A 17,334-nucleotide genomic window follows, 5' to 3' on the forward strand; every position below is an offset into this window, starting at 1 on the left:
CCACCCGAGGTGCCTTTCTAAGCCCAGCAAAACAGAGCCACGTGTCGCCGGATGGACATTAAAGGAAAGGAATTAGCACTCTGCGAATGCCTCTCTCTCCTTATTACGGCATTCCTGTGCGAACATGCCGCCTGTTTGGTTTTCCTCTCCGCAATCAGGGGCGGTTGTGGAGCATACACAATGGGGCTGTGACAGTAATGGGGATTTGATGGGGGTGGGGGTGGGGGGGGGAGTTAAATGCACAATGGCAGCATGCCTCTTGTCATCAGGGTTTTTATGTTGTGTTAGAGGAAGTGCTTTGGTATTGATTGCATTGGTGGAAACATATCTTGGTCATTTAGGCATAATAAAAATCTTGAGCACACACTGAATCTCTGCTCATAGATCAATACTGCCTTTCAGTGACCTGCCTACAGCACTGCACAGCAGAAGGGATTCTGAAGCACTATAAAGTGCCAAATATTGTTGTTTATACATATTATTTTATAGTGGCCAGAAAACACAAGCAGTGTTGTTCAGCGATGCATATAAATACAATATACACTCAGAGACCACTTTATTAGGTAGACAGCACAGCAGCTTTTAATGCAAATATTTAATCAGCTAATCATGTGGCAGCAACTAAACGCATAAAAGCATGCAGTCTCTACAGTTTTCAAAAAAACAAAAACATCCAGTGAGCAGCAGTTCTGTGAGCAAAAACACGTTGTTAATGAGAGAGGTCAGAGGAAAAGGCCCAGACTGGTCGAAGCTGACAGGAAGGTTAGAGTAACACAAATAACCATGCATTACAATGGTGGAATTGAGAAGAGCATCTCTGAACACACAACGTGTCAAGGGGGTTGGCTACTGCAGCAGATAAGTCAAATAAATACCTAATAAAGTGCTCACCGAGTGTATATTAGCTTTCCTGCTCACTTTGGAATTTCAAACCAAAGCTGGCGGTGTATTATATGCACCTGTTTGTGTTTTGCTGTCACCGGAATATTACCTCACTGTGACCCACTGAGACCCACAACCCCCAACAGCTCTGACCCACTGAGACCCACAACCCCCTACAACTCTGACCCACTGAGACCCACAAGCTCTGACCCACTGAACTCCCTCCCCTGCTGTACATCTCTGCCCTAATCAGACCCCCACATCCCCCTGCAGCTCTGCTCCAGAGAACAGCCTGGGCCCACCTGCACGCGGATGTTTCTCTGGACGCGGGAGATGTTGACGCTGTGCGGCTGGCCGTTGGCCAGGTTGCGCTGGTCGGCGTCGATGGTGAAGGGCTCCCTCAGGCTGCCCAGGCTGTAGCGGATCTGCAGCGTTCCTGTCGGGGCGGGGAGTCGGATCTCAGATACAGTACACTCATCGCGGGCTGAGCGGCAGCCATGCGATCCCAAGCAGAAACAGCGAGGACGGGAGGCGTGCTACGCCGCGCCACACACGTCTCTCCCTCCGACAGCGCTCGCCCAACCGCCTCTCGTCTGGAAACCCCATCTCAAATTCAGCACGTCGTGAAATTTCTGGAACTGCTCATAACTCACGGGAGACAGGCCGCGCTGTGGAATACCTGACACCCGCCTCCCCTCCATCTCCTCTGTGTATATTTTAGCGAGACCGAGGCTAATAAACACCTTGTATCTGCTCCATCTGGGAAGCAGTAACACCCCTGTCATCGCGCTAACGTTTGCTCGTCATTCTCAGAAAACCGAGCTGCTGTGAGCCTGATTGGCTGTGCCTTTTCCTGATTTTACCTTAAATGAAAAACCCTCTGGTTCTAAATGTCAATGTTATACAGTGCTTTGTTCAGTCTAAAACAATTTTATGATTGTTAATATAAATGTCATTCACCTGTGGCCACAACAGAATAACAAAACATTCTTCTCTATGATGAAAAAGAAAAAAGAAGATTTATGTCTCCCACACAACAAACACAAGAACAAGGCAGGAACATGGCATCTAACATCATTTCCATACATATTTTATGTGAAACCTTGAGGCTGTTTTCTGTCCCTTGATTCACTTTTACGACAAACCAAACAAAATCACTCAGTTTATGTCCCTGTATAGGCAGCCTGGTGTTAGACTCCTCGTGAAGTGAAATGGAGTGTGGCCTGACCTGGCTGTGTGGAGCTTATAATGATGACAAATGTGGAAGAGCTCAAAGTTAAAGAGAGAAAGAACCGATTATAAAAAAGTGCCTTGATGCTCCGGTCTACATCGAGAGGACACGCCAAATTTTAAATGTGCAGAACAAAATCAAAATTTCGAAATATGTATATTATGCTGGTGATAACAGTGGCAAATTTAATCACACAGTTCGTCTTTACATTTGAAATGTGATATAGTGTTTGATACATCATTTTAACTGGACTTTGACATAGAGTGATGCTGAAAATTCCATAAGGGGCAGGCCAATAGTTGCTAGTACCTTGTTCTCCAGAAAACCAGACATCTTTTCACAAGCAGCGGGTGATTTTTGCCCTTGGTCATGCAGTCTGAAATGTCTTTAGGGGGAGAATGTGACTTCTGTGGATGCCACAACCCCCCCATATCCCCTCCATGTCAGGTACGAAGAGCCTCACCGTTGTGGCGCAGGACCACGGCCAGGGAGTCCTGGGTCTTGGAGCTGATGTAGACCAGGATGCTGGGTGTGTTGGACGTGCTGAAGCTGAAGGCCAGGTCCTCCTGGGTCAGATTGGCCTCGATGGCCAGGTTCTGGGAGAGACCCTTACCCTCCTTTGTTGCTGCTGGTGCTGCCTCAGGCATGAAGTTGTACCTGACCAGAGCCCCAATCTCAAAGAAGCCACCGACATCTGAGAGACACACACACAGGCACACACACACATACACACACACAAGCAAATAAAAATACAAATAAAAATATATCCATCAGCATGAAGTTCCTAAGAAATAATCATGAAAAACTACAAAAATAATCTCTACCCACATATTTACGCGGTGACCTTTTTAAATTCTTGGTTAGAACTGCAATCCAGAGAGATAGTATCAAATAGATTTTTAAATGAGTTTCAATGAGGAGATAAATGAGTTTCATTAATGTAATATATGTAAAATACATATGAGAAATCTTCCATCACCATGTCCATTCCATCCATCCATTCCATCTGCGAACTGATATCACTCAGTTCTCTTTCTGCAGAATGTAAACACTGCAGCCATAGAAGCATTTAAGCAGAGCGAAATGCAAACACAATTCCCACCTGACAGCACAGGAGTCAAAATCAATCCTTTCATTTCCACTCAGAGACCACTATACCAATGACATGTGCCGCACCAAAACTGCCTTGTTTACCTAATAAACAGGGCCAGGGAAAAAAAGTGTCACTCTCTCTCTGCACGCCATGACACCTTTGTTGGCATGGGAGAGGGATATAGGATGCCTCTTTGGGCTCCTAAAACGTAATGTGTGCAGATGCACATCTTTGGCATAAAACAAAAAGGCATGGACAAAAAAGTCTGTGTTATGAAAGCCATATATAAGGAAAACGACGCTGTGTGCATTTCGCGGGAGCAAACGGTCAGAACCATGGGAAATCAGGAGGACTAATGGAGCAAACTCCACACACAGGGATTTCATGAATCACGCCATGTGACTGAGACCATGAACATTTCCTCTGGGTGCTGTATACGCAGTGGAAGAGGGTTATTCCCTATAATGACTTACCACATTTATGTAGTCACACTGCTCTAGGGGTCGCCTTTCAGTATAGCAGCCTTCTCTCTTTGAAAGGACTTTTCCACAAAAAATGGAAGGGGGTCACAATATATTGCTGCGTCCACAAACTAACATAAAATAGTTTATAGGATGTCGTAAAGTTTTTGACAGCAGTAGCAATTTACAATTTGCCCTGAAAATCAAGCTTGTGGAAAAGACTAAATGAAAAAAGGAATGAGATGAGACGGCTTAAATAAGATGAAAGATCGAAAGCAGCTGACTTATTGCAGGATAGTGCAGGAGGTAGGCTGACTCCGGGGCCCTGCTCCCGAGCCCTGATTTCTATTCACCACTGTTCTTCTCTGACTCTCTGTACAGAGGGCCCAGAACTGTGCTGCTTCAGCCTAATGCTCGCCTGACCATTGTAACACCTGCTCTCCAAAGACTCAAAGAGAGATGAACTGAAGAGGGGGAGGACTGTCTTGATGGCTATCTCGACCACTGCCGTTTTCACAGGTAATTAATATGGATTTCTTACTTTCATTATTTATGTTTTTTTCTCCCTACTGTCACCATTTATAATCCATAATACAGTGGTGATTGGCAAGCCCTGGCTGTCAGGAACAAACACTGTAGGTCATGTCAGTCTCTTTTCTGCCTACTGGTGTCAAAAAAGAGCATTTCATTACCAAGCATCAACTGTTTGTCACTGAGCGCACGATCGCTTTCACCTGAAGGTATTCACAAAGAGGAGTGCATTATTGACAGCAATACCCTGGGCGCAATGTGTAAATATGTATAAAATGTAAATGTACACAAGAGTGTTGCAGTTATGAGTGCGCGTGCATATTTGAGGTTTTTGCCGAGCCAAAAGCGAACAATGAAAGAGAGGAGCTCCGTGGGGAGTGGTGGGGATGGGACACGGAGCCATCTTTACCCCAGGCTTCACATCGCTTGATCTGGGTCTCAGCAGAGCAGACACAGCCGGTGAGACCCTTTGATGTTGCAAACAGAATTTACATATTCAAATGGGGAGCGAGGGGCCTTGTGATGTGAGGCACATGCTACTTTACCCACATCTCTCTTCAACTCATTCACACGATCTGTCTGGTCCACCACAAAGAGAGATGGTAATTTCTAGAAACGGATAAGTTGTGGCAGGTATCCAGTTCAGTATGTAGAGTTCTTATTGAAGGATGGCTTTAAAAGCTTTTCTGAGAAATGCAATCACACTTCATTGCCCATTCCCTTTGCTAGGAAAGCTATTAATACTAATACTGGACATGCATAAGTACTTTTAAGTAGTTATGCATACTATTATGTATTGACCTTCCTTTTGAACTTAAAAAAAATATTAATACGCAAATATTAATGCCCACTTTAGATATTTGTGCACTTTTTGTGACTGTTCGTAAATAGTTATCAAAAACAGATCAGACATATAGACCTTTTATTTAATATGTTTGGAGTATTTATTTTTGCAAACTTCAAGCAAAAATGTTTGTATCCATGCAATGTCATATCAGCCATTTTCTCAGCTACTTACCTATTCACTTTCTGTTCAGTCTTACTTACAAAACAACATTCAAGTAATAATAGTTCATGGTTTTGTAACAATATAACTAAAATAACTTTAGACACGTGAAATATCTTCAATGCTGACAGCCAGTGCCCACAGGCTTTGATACAATCTCAAAACGAAACTGGTTTAATTTCGTCTAACCTTGCAAACAGTGTTTGGGCAGAAAGCACAGAGAGCTCACCTTTAGTGCAGAAAGCCCCATCGTAAGCCGTGGATGTGCAGTCACAGGAGTATCCGTTGTATTTCTCCACGCACTTGCCACCATTTCGACAGTACATCCCATAGCTAGTGCAGTGCCCAGAGCAACCTGGCTTCACGCCAGGGGTGACCTTTGCTCTTTCTTCCAAGTCAAGGGTCATGCCATTCATCTTAAGAGAACGGATGCATCCCAGAAAGCCTCTCTGTCCTCCTGCTGCACCTTTGAGTTCAGTCACAAGAGAGATATCGCTTTTAAAAGAGCAGAACCCTTGAGATTGCACCTCTACTGACCCTGACAAACTGCAAAATACCAGCATGCACAGTACAATAACATGATTAACAATATTAACTCAAGGGACTGTTGGAAGGAAAGATGAGATTAAAAGGCAGAGAATTCAGAGCCTTTGTTCACAAACACATTGGACCAATGCACACTGGGATTATTGACTCGTGTACACTTTCTGAAGGCATGTCAACTTGCAGCATACAGGATTGCAGTTGCAGTGTGTGTCATCTTTTAATTTACAATTAATTTATCATTTTAATCTCATGTTTTTTTACAGTGGAGGTTCCCTTTAGGTTTCCTTATTATTTCTAACTTGCGACCTCAGAGAGACAAACGAAAATAAATAGTTAAACTCTCTATATGCCATCCAGGAGATGTAATATGCCTTGTATAGTTAGAATTTCCAATTAGTTTAAAATAACAAAAACACTAAAAACTATTTATGAATAAGGCCTAAAGTCTTTTTGGTTACTAATCAAGCTCTAAGGAATAGATTTTAAGTCTAAACAAACTGTGAACACAGTCTAATTAGGCTATATTTGAGACTGGCTTTTGAATACACCATAAAACATTTCAAGTTGCAGAATCAAAAAGTGTCAGATTTTATTGAACACAGTAATTTACACTGTTTCGACGGAATGACAAGCAAATTCATTACTACCTGCGGAGGTGGGGGAAGTATCCACGGTTTTACCATATAAATCTGCTTTTGGAAGTCTGTGCATAAAATTGGGGAATATCATTCTGCCAGGTTCAGTCATAAATGGGCAGATTCTAGTAAAAAAGAGAAATTGCAGAAGCAATATATTCTTTGATCCTTTGCACACAGCTGAAAGCTTATTAGCAACCAATCAAAATGCAAAGAGTTGAGGCTTTTTGGGCTTTTTAATTTGTGGAGCAATCTGGCAACACATATTGAACCAAAATGCATGTTTTCTAATTTCATTCATTATGCAAATTTAAGTATTTGATTACCAAAGGGTTACATATTATTGCATGTGATCTCATCCTGCAAGTTCTACATCCACAAAACAGCATCAAAATCCATCAATATTTCTACAGAATTATACGCATTCTTTGTTTCTTGAACTTCTGTTAATTCAACAGGTTTAACTTTTTCAATAAATCATTCAACCATGTACTAATATAACTTCACATACTTAGATGGAAAAGGTCTTCAAGGAAGTGAGTTTGACTTCTGATTCTATCATACAAAACCCTCAGGCAAAGATACTTTTTTAGCATTATAATGCAGCAAAAATCAATAAGCCAAGGCTTTAATAGTTTGTCATTTCAATAGCAAAAATACTTTCGAATGGCAAAAGTAACTTGAGGACCATTTGTGGGTTTAAAATGGCTGTATTTCTTCAGCCAACAATACCCACCAAATGATGTTCCATTAGAAGAAAGTACTATTTCCATCAGACCAAGTGAATACATTAAGAGGATTATGTGACCAGCAAAGCTGCGGAAATTATTTATATAAAGATAGCAAGAAAATTAATTCTGGAGCCACAAAGGGGAAAGGCACAATAAACCAAGGTTTGATGTTGTGCATTATTAAAATCCTCTCCATAATGCTTAAAGGATAAAAAAATAAACAAACCCTAGAAAATAGCATCTTAAAGGTGCCTTGCTAACAGTTACTTCACGACAAGGCAGGCCCGGGTAGTAATCTGGGGGAACATATTAAATGTCAGCATTCTTAAAGACTCCATTAACATTTTACTTTGTAGTTTAATTTAATTCCTTGATTTGTGAAATGCGTTCCTCTGTTGCTGCCGTCTCTCTGGTTGTGACCTGGGCAGCTATTAAACCGAATTAAACAAACCCACAGAGTCTTGAGCTAATAGAGCTGTAAGCTGATGGGAGCGCATTTCACAAGTGGGAAAAGGGCTACATTAATATACTAATGGTCTGCAAATAAAGCCACAATATTATATTTTTTAAGCAGTACCCCTTTAAATAAGCAGACAAATGCACTCCTAGTCGTGGGTTAATTGATGTCAACATGAATGTGTAGATAGTAAGTCATTATCCTCTGTGATGTGACTGCTGAGCTGAGAGTCTTCAGTAATGCTCAAGTGTACAAGGAGAAGGATGAGAAAGTTCAAACTTTTCTTGAAAAGTTTATTTAAAATAATTTTTGAGAAGAAAGGCCTCCCTGTCATAAGATGAGCAACAAAAGACAAAGCAGGAATTATGAAGAGACCACATCTGTGCTGACAAGAGAATTGTACTGTCACTCAAATTTTTGACAGTTTTTCAAGTGACATCGCAGTTCTACTGAATTCAACATATTAAACAGCATGATGACAGCACTTCAAACCAAATAAAATGAAAAGCAAAAGGGGCAAACAGACCTGACAGTTGCAGGAACAAAATCATTTTCACTCATTTCCAATTATTTTTTACTTTTTAATTTGTTAACAATAAAAACAAACATACAGTCCTTTAAGATATAGCATAATCAAAGGCCACTCACCACTGAGGTGAACCTGAATGAGTTACACAGTACAAGAATTACTGTAAAGTTGTACGGTATTGTTTGACCACTTGCTCAATCCAGGCCAGGCAACTCCACAGTAAAACATTAATTCATCTCTTCCAGAATACCTAAGGTCCCAGTTGGAAGAATATTAACAGTTCTCAAGTCCTGGTTTGGCTTAGTTACTGAATTGTTCAGTCAATGTTTGTATATAAAGGACATGTCTCTCTCAATATATATAACTATATCAGCAAAGACACATGCAAATTGAAATGCTGCCCTATCCTGGCCTCAAATTTAAGAGCTAATCTAGTGTACAATCCCTTATCATACACATTATTACCATATCTGCACTAATCGTCCCCTCTGCACATGTCCAACAGCATGAATATGTGCACGGTATCCAGTGCTCACATCCAGACAGATCTGTTTAATATGATACATCATCAACAGCTGTTCTATCTGTAACTCCTATTAGAGCTGGCTGACTGCCACAGCTGTGAGAGCCATGTTACACACAAAAGTTACCTACTGTCCTGACAGGTCCAGGATGCAGACTTCCCTGTAGACCCCCAGAGGATAGAGATGAACGTGAGAGGTAAAACAAGGGGAGCAAGCAAGTCAAAGAGAGAAAACAAGAGGAAAAAAAATCATAGACAAAAGAAAGTTAAAGCAATGCATGCAAAGATAAATAATAAATAAACAATTCATAAACATGGATGAAGAAATGCAGCAACTTAAGAATGGGAAACCGATTAATTCAAAGAGCAAATTCGAAAACATTTGAAAATTGCTTTGAACATTGTATATTTATGTGTAATGTATATTTCAGGTGTATACTGCTTCCAGACGTGCTCTTTACATGTAATACGCATACGGTAAAGGACGTGCATATGACTGAAAAAAACCTTAAAACGGCTGAAGAGAAAGAGCCAGCATGTTGAGACCGACTGAGGAAGAGTGGAGAACATGTCATGGCACAGAGATGAATGTGAAGGAAATGCATTGTCTAGATGCATCACAGCAATACAATGTAAGAAACAGACACCATGAAGAGGGTGAGGCAGTGAATTGGCAGGAAGTTGAAAGCAGAGCCGTGGAGTGCCTGGCTAATCTGACAGCTGCACTCACTCGTGCTGGCTCCGATCAAACAAAGAGATGTGCTTCCCCACAGAGGGTCAAAGACCAATACTAAATAGCTGGTAACTTGGTCATTTCCAAAGATTAGCTTTCATGGGAAGCAGTTGTCAAAGATTAGGAATGGTTCCAAAAGCCTTTGATGTCAAGTTTCATTACACTTGGCCCAAATATTTAATGTCAGCATTAGAATGCACGGTGCACGATTTTGAGAATTAATCTGAGCAAAATGTAATTTTCATCCTTACCAAGGCCAAATCCTTTGTTTACAGAATAGCTCATGTAAATGAGGTATTTGTAAAAGATACAGAAATTAGGAAACAATGAGCAAAGCTTTTCAAACATATCATTCCCCCAAGGTTCCTGTAATTGTCTAATAGGCGGTTCAATGTGCTAGTATGCAATATGATGCTCGGTTTTTTCCGGGAAAAACATGTTATTAAATAAAATTCTCTTTCCTGATCCCACTGAAAATCAACCTTCCGCATGCTTTAACAGTAATGTAGATTCACTAATATTTCAAGCTAGTTTTTTACTGTCAAATTATTTGAACTAGTTTTCTAAACTGCAGACAAGATAACAGGGGAGTTGCATTGCAAGTCTTCCTAATGTGACTCAAAGTCATTAGTGTTAGAGAATGAGCTAAAAAATCGAATGGCCCAATGGAAGTTTAAAACCATTTAAAACCGCTCTTTTAAAGATTCTCACTTCAGCTGAAAGAACCCGTAATGAGACTCACAGCTAATGGCAGCAAGAGGTTGTTACACTGGATCATTTTGATCACTGAATACACATCAGCTAACCTTTCCCTATCTACCTCCATTATTTGGTATCCATGAAGGTCTATGAGCAAAGTTAAGCTTAAATCAAGTTTAGGCTTATCATGTCAAATTTATAGTTCTCTCCACCATGCTGCTAAAACTATTTCAGCTACTCCCAATTAAAGCAGTTGTGAGGGCTGGCAAAGATCATAATTTTCAGAATCTCACAACTGACTACCTAAATAAATCGGAGAAAAAGCCAAACAGTAACTTCAGGAAATTAATATTAGCAAATAATGTACAAAAGATTGGCACTTCCGAAAGGCAATCCTCTCCAGCAATGAAAGGAATTTAATTTAATTTAACCTCTCTTTGAACCATGGATTCAAAGTTGACTTTGTGGAAATACTGTACAAATGCATTTCAAACAAAATCTGAAAAGGCTCAAATTGTTGTGAGGAGCATACCACACTTCATACCTTCATCAACTAATTGTTTTCTTTTTGCCACACATGCAAGTGTAGTGAAGTATTACCTGCAATACAGCACATTGCAACACCAGAAGAAGAGATATACTGTCACTGCAGAAAAACTTGATCGGTAAGGATTTATCAGGTTACACCACTGCGTGACATTTTCTATGATCCATACTATCTGTCGAGATAAATCTGGAGCTGAAGTCCTCAATATTTCAACCCAACTGGGATAATCCCTCGCAGATCTTTGCCACTCTGTGCCATTTCATCATTACTGAACCTGCGTTTTGTCACGTTATCTCTCAGTTCCTGTGTTCTGAATGTCGTGATCTCGACTTTGAACAAAAGGCAGGGACTTGCATGCTTAACACACTGTCAACTTTGCGCATTGTGAAACAGCGGGAAGATGTCTTAGTACCGAATCCCTGAAACTGTGGTTTCTCCACTTATGAGTCAGGTAGTCTCGTAGTATGCTTCTGATACGTATGCATGTGTGTACTTCTGTCTGTGCGTGTATGCATGTGTCTGTGTTTGTGTGTGTATCTAAATTTGAATGTGGTTGTTTAATGTTTTTATACCTGTGTGTGTTGTTGAGGGGGGTCTTACCCACGTAAAGCTGGCTGTAGAGCTCTAAGCGGGTGTGTCCCTGCGGGGGAGCTGGCCGCACCTCCTTGTACTGCTGGTCCAGCTGCAGCACGGCCTCCTTCACGTTGCGCTCTGCACTCACCCTGTGCCACTGGTCATCGCTGAGCGGCGTGGGTGACCGCACGTTCAGCTCCACCGGTCCGTTCCCCACGTCGAAAGAGAAGCTCACCACCGTGGGCGCTGCAGAGGACAGGCATTCTTTCAGCCACAGGGGAGATCCTGTGTTTAACAATTTACTTTGCTGATATATTTTAAATGAGATAATTAATTAATGTATCGAAAGCAAAATTCATTAAAAGTTCTCTGCCAAACTCAATATAAATTAGAAAATCAAAACAGAGAAGTAGTGTTGGGTTGACCTTCTAAGCATCGCTCAAGCATACTGGCACTGCCAAATGTGGTGGATTATAACAAGATTTGACACCTATGCATTTAGGAATGGGTCTAGAAAAGGGTGGGTGTAATAACACAGTATGGAGTGGAAGGAGTTTGCCATTGACTTTAGTTGCCACTAGAAAGTACTTTTAAAACAAAGCCTTCTCTTGCCGAAGTCCTCAAAGAACAAAGGTTAAAAATGAATTTGATTCCTGACAAATTCTTATGAAAATCTGCTCAGAAGCTGATTTGACAGTTAGAACAGTGATAAATACGTTCAGTAGTTACATATGCCCGTAAACCAACCAGCAATATTTGAGTTGAGGTGTTTCAATGTTTTGTTTTGAAATATCCCTTAGTTATTAACAAATTTCACTTGATGTGTTTTTAAGAAATGGACATCTATCACAAGATCAGCTCCTGTCAGAAAGGTTGTTGAATACATAAAGACATTTGGAGGCAATCGTTTTTATGACATCAGGCATCAATCATTTTCAGGGGGCTAATGTTGTGAACTTGATAACATGGCAAAAACTAATATTCTGAAACAGTTTTGGATAGAATGCCTTATTTTCTAAAAAGCTGTGTGAGTAAAACTTTAGCAAAGTAGGTATTTTTGGTATTATATATAAATAACTGATTTGTGCTGCAGTTATTGGCTTGCTTGTGTTTATTGTCCATTTCTTGTATTTCCTTCTTATAATAGGATTTGAAAAATGGCCACCTGACAAAATTCAAATCCATTTTTCACTCCCTGACAAAAGTCTCTCTGCAATTACACAGCAGGGCTTGAGATTTTGTTTGGAAGTTTTCAAATGCACCTCAGCTCCCTAACGGCTTCACACTAATGATTCACAATTTTAATATTCACATTCTTCTATGGAGCTACATGACACAAGTCCCATAGGAATGTATATTTATGGTAGGAGAGTTGAGTGTTGTTCGGGATTTAGACAGCACAAGGTGGTACTTGTTGGGGTTTGTCACTTCATGCCCTGGGGCACTCCATCATAGCAAAGTCTCTTCCCTAAAGGCATTACTTAAACATTCCTTTTTTAACATGCACATCGTTAGCTTCGACAGGAGACCACAGATATTCTGTCACAAAACTTTTTTCTGTTGAAGTTAAACAGGTCACAGACATGTCACTCTCTAATGCCAAGATTTGGGACCTCCCTTATCAACACATATACAGATTTACTGTAGATATCTTATGGAATGAATGAATATTAATAATTCATGAATATTTATTGCAGTATTCTTCATTATGTCATGTACATTTGCTGGCCTAGGGAATGAAGTTGCTGAACTAGTTTTGTACCAGGGGGAATATACAGCATGTTATGTAAATCCTATGTGTAAACTGTAATTGAATATTATTCAAACGTTGAGACCTTATTATGCCGATATAAATCTTTAGCTTGGTTGTGCTTGAAATGTGAATTCAGGCTGCATTTTATGCTAAATTGCTGGAGGTGGAAATAGGCTGCACTTTTGACTTTTGAACCGAATAGGCAGTCACCTGGCAGAGAGATCAGGAGTCACCTGGCAGAGCTATCAGGAGACAGCATCAGGGAATGAGTGGGAAGGGGAACAGCAGAGTCAGGGGTAGGCAGAACCTCCAGGCTGCCAGCCATTTTGTCACACCAGCAGATGCACTCACGTGCAGCACCCTCCCACCGTTTCCTCATTAACTCACCATCCATCTTTATTAAGCCAGCAGTCTCACTCAAATAACCTGCTTTCTGCACTGCTGAGCCCAAATCTATAGTGGCTGCACTGAACCGGCCCTTTACGTGCCAAGCAGAACCTAAATTCAAAAGCTACCAAAGTGAAACATAATCTAGATTCCAGATGCAGCAATGAACTGAAACCTATGGCAACCTCTCAAAACGTAAATTCTCGAACTTAATACTAAGGTTAAATGTATCCATACTGAACTTAAAACCACAGCTTGCACACTGTGCCCACTTATAGCCTCCATACTAAGCCTAAAACCCTTCAGGACTGTAAACATGGAACCGAGACCCATAGCTTCCATACTGTGCATAACACCATGGGTTCCACATGGAGTCCAAATCTATCATTTGCATACTGACCCTAAATCCACAGCAATTCCCGCAGTATTAGGCTGGTGGAGGGCCATGCTGGTATAATGGTGCTTCAGCACTGTGATTAAAGCACTTTGCGCTGGCTTTCTGTCAGCCCATCCCCTGAGCGCAGATTCCATTAAGGCTAATGTCATAGTGCTAGAGTGGAGAGGCGTGCGGGCAGCAGCTGCAGCCCAGCAGGGGGCGCTGTTCCCCTTTTCATAAGCTCAGACCCTGAACCAGGAGAGCACAGGACTGTGCCCATCACGGTGCCACCTGCTTAGAGCAGATGCTCCAGCCAAGGGGAGAGGTAGGTACCACTCTTGCCCCAGCCCAACACAGACCAGGCCTCAACCTGAGGGCAGCTCTGCATCACATCTGCCTGGCTCTATGCCTCTGTCTGCGGTCCTCCCTCTCAAGTGCATCACGTAAAAAACAGGAGATAAAAGAGTGTCAGCTGAGTAAAATTAATGTGACGGTAGGCTTGTGTGGAACATGTGTGTGTGTGCACGTGTATGCATGCGTTTGTATGTGTGGGCATGCGTGTATACGTGCGTGCATGCCTGTATGTGTGTACACGTGTGTGTATGTGTGTGTCTGTACGTGTGTGTGTATGTGTGGCGCATGTGTGCGTGTGTGTGTATGTGTGGTGCATGTGTGTGTGTGTGTATGTGTGGTGCATGTATGTGTGTGTGTGTGTGTGTGTGTGTGTGTGTGTGTGTGCGGAGTGCAGGTGTGACAGAAGTGAAGTGAGCTGTGTGTTTCACCTCTCTGACCCTGGTAATAGGCCTGGCCTCATGCAGAGTGTGCTTCAGTACTCCAGTGAGTTACACACGGGACCCACCAGGTCTCCTGCCCACTGATGGCACTGCTCCAGCCTCAGCTATTCAGGCTGCGGAACAGAGCAGGCTGTCCTAAAATAGCCACACTTCCAGAAGGAGAAGACTAGGCCTTTAACCCATCTCTCATCTGCAGGAATACATTAACCCTTCCAGGTGCAAGATCACAAACATCTTAACTGAATATTCTAATGCTGAACTACCAATCACTACTGGCCACTGAATGCAACAGAGTTCTAGACAACTGATTTAGAATTACGAAAAACTAAGAACTACAACAGTAGTATGCAGAAGAGCATATCTGAACACACAAAACATCAAACCTCTAGGTAGATAGGCTCCAGCAGCAGAAGATTAAAAAAAACTGATAATAATGTTACAGCTGCTTTTTACTAAATTGCCACTGGAATCACTTTAATAACACAGTGCAAAACATGGGGAAACAATTTTCTCGTGTTGGAGCACGACCACTGTTAGTGTAAACTCAGGGATAATAAATATCTTTAAAAACTTCTCATATGGTGAAGAACGGGAGAGCAATGTGTTCCATCAGCAGTCTTTCAGCAGAGTTTCAGCCTCCCATAGCTCACAGACAGATTCAGAGCCATGACTGTGAGGATCCATCATTTCTGTTGACACTGAGTAATGGATTTTTTTGCTGTTAATAATGCAGAATATCAATATCATTAAAAAGACTTAAAAACATTTTTTCTATTTCTGATTTAAATAATCACTATGCTAGCCCTACTCTATAAATAATACACACTTTCTTCTGTTGACACTCCACGTTTAGGCACTGTGCGTTATCGTCTTTTACAAATCCACGCTTCTTGCACATACTTAATGATCGCTGCAAATCTTTTCTGATCAAGTTTAAAAAGACGAAAGGGAAAAAATGACAGGGCCATCTCTCTGATGGATTTTGTGTGCCATCTCATAATTAACTAGTGCGATCCCTCTAAACTAACATGAGCATACATGGATAGAGTTCATTACATTACATTATTGGCATTTGGTAGATGCTCTTATCCAGAGCAACGTACAGTTGATTAGACTAAGCAGGAGACAATCCTCTCCTGGAGCAGCTGTGCGGATCTTATTGCAGCTACACTGGGATTCAAACCACCAACCTTGCCTGTCCCAGTCATATACCTTAGCCACTACGCTACAGGCCGCCTCAGTTCAATTCCCTTGCTTTACACTAGTCTTTACATTGAGTCTCCTCTTGCCTCATATGTAGCAATAACATCTGACAGCAACAAATACGATGAAAAATATGTAGGTTACATAATTTATTAGGATATTATCAGAGCAATAATGTGACATGATTCATCAATCATAAGGATTTCAGGTATCCCCCTTGGGTATCACAGAGCTCTGATAGAAGCATTGAAGCTGTTTCTTTGTTCATCTTCTTTTGTTCAACAAAGTGCAGCTTTTTTCAAGCAGGAGCAGAGAGACGAAATGTGTCTGGATCTGCTCACTTGAAAACGAGGACAAAAGCAACGTGAGAGAGCATTTGAGAGAATTGCTTAGACCAGATGGTATATCACGAATCAGGATAACTGGGTTAGCAGGATAAGTGCACTGAGTAAAACCTGGAACAGCTGTCTTCACTCCAGTCCCTGTGCCAGTGTGAAAGCGTTCTGGGTTTTACTCTATTTAGCTCTGTCAGTAACCCTGCTTTGTGATATACACCCCCCCAGGTTAGGTGAATAATCCCTCAAGAGCGCCAGCAGTAAACAACCAAAAACCATCATTGGTCTGGTATGCAGGGTGGACTAGAAGCCTTCATAAAGGCCACCTCTCTTGATATTCTTTCCAGGCTATATAAACCCTTCTTACTTCTCCAGTAAGCGTTTGGTTGCAGGGGGTAGGTGGGAATAGCATTGGTTCTGCTAAATGTGAGAACAACAGCCCTCTATAAATCATAGCAGGATAGCCTCGCACATCAGTTATTCATAAAAAACAACAAAAAAACCAAAGGTGTGGGAAATTGAACTGGGTCGGCCTATTTGTTTTTCTGCATCATAAAGCAAGATGGATTGGCTGCATGTGTCTCTTGAACTGTTTTCTTCATGTGCAAATGGAAACCAAAACACGCAGCGCTTGTTTCATGGTGCTTGAGAGGGCTGAAGGTATTTTACAGATATAGGCCCAGCTTGCTGCTGGGAACGCTCTCACACTATCTCTAGCTATAACTGTTCTTACAGCAAAACCTACAATCTCTGTGACACGTCTTCATTAAAGATGCATTCGGGTTTTAAAGAAGGGCTAGCTGAAGGTAGATATACCTTTATCTCTGTTGGCAAAAGGCAACATGAATTCTGAATATGCCCTGACCATGAGTGGGGAATTCATATTCCAGACCTGTGAGGAAATCAGAAGGATTTCACAAGGCTACTGCCTGGATCTGATGTCCTACACGGGTCTGTGATATGGATGGGGAAATGAGACCCCACTGGCTCTGACCCGGCCCTGAAGACAGAGCCATAGGCTAGCAGCGTGAGGCTCTACGTCAGCATTCGGAGATTTCAGAATGGCAGTTTGCCCCCTTAAACAGGAAAATGACACATTCAAACAGAACTGATTGCAAAAACAGAAGAGCAAGCCTGCAGCAATTAAGCCTTGAGCACGATTTGGAGGGAGTCCAATTCTATAAAAAAAGAAGAAAAAAAAAGCAGATGCAATACACTTGAGGGTGAATCAAATTAGCACTCCAGAGCCCAGCACTGCTGACTGAGAGAGTGTATAAAACATGAGAATATGGAGCTTAATAAATAATTT

At 41.6% G+C, this 17,334-nt stretch overlaps 1 protein-coding gene across 1 annotated transcript in view; it reads right to left on the reverse strand.

Moving 5' to 3' along the window:
- Window positions 1-17,334, reverse strand: part of cntnap2a (contactin associated protein 2a) — a 329,215-nt gene that overhangs the window by 31,528 nt on the left and 280,353 nt on the right. The window contains exons 17-20 of the mRNA XM_061239599.1: window positions 11,205-11,423; window positions 5,434-5,670; window positions 2,577-2,807; window positions 1,185-1,318 (exon numbers count right to left, since the gene is read on the reverse strand). Coding sequence (XP_061095583.1) covers window positions 1,185-1,318; window positions 2,577-2,807; window positions 5,434-5,670; window positions 11,205-11,423 — 821 coding nt within the window. The remainder of the gene's footprint in view (window positions 1-1,184; window positions 1,319-2,576; window positions 2,808-5,433; window positions 5,671-11,204; window positions 11,424-17,334) is intronic.

Source organism: Conger conger, chromosome 4 (assembly GCF_963514075.1).
Source record: "Conger conger chromosome 4, fConCon1.1, whole genome shotgun sequence".
In the NCBI taxonomy this organism is placed as follows: Eukaryota; Metazoa; Chordata; class Actinopteri; order Anguilliformes; family Congridae; genus Conger; species Conger conger.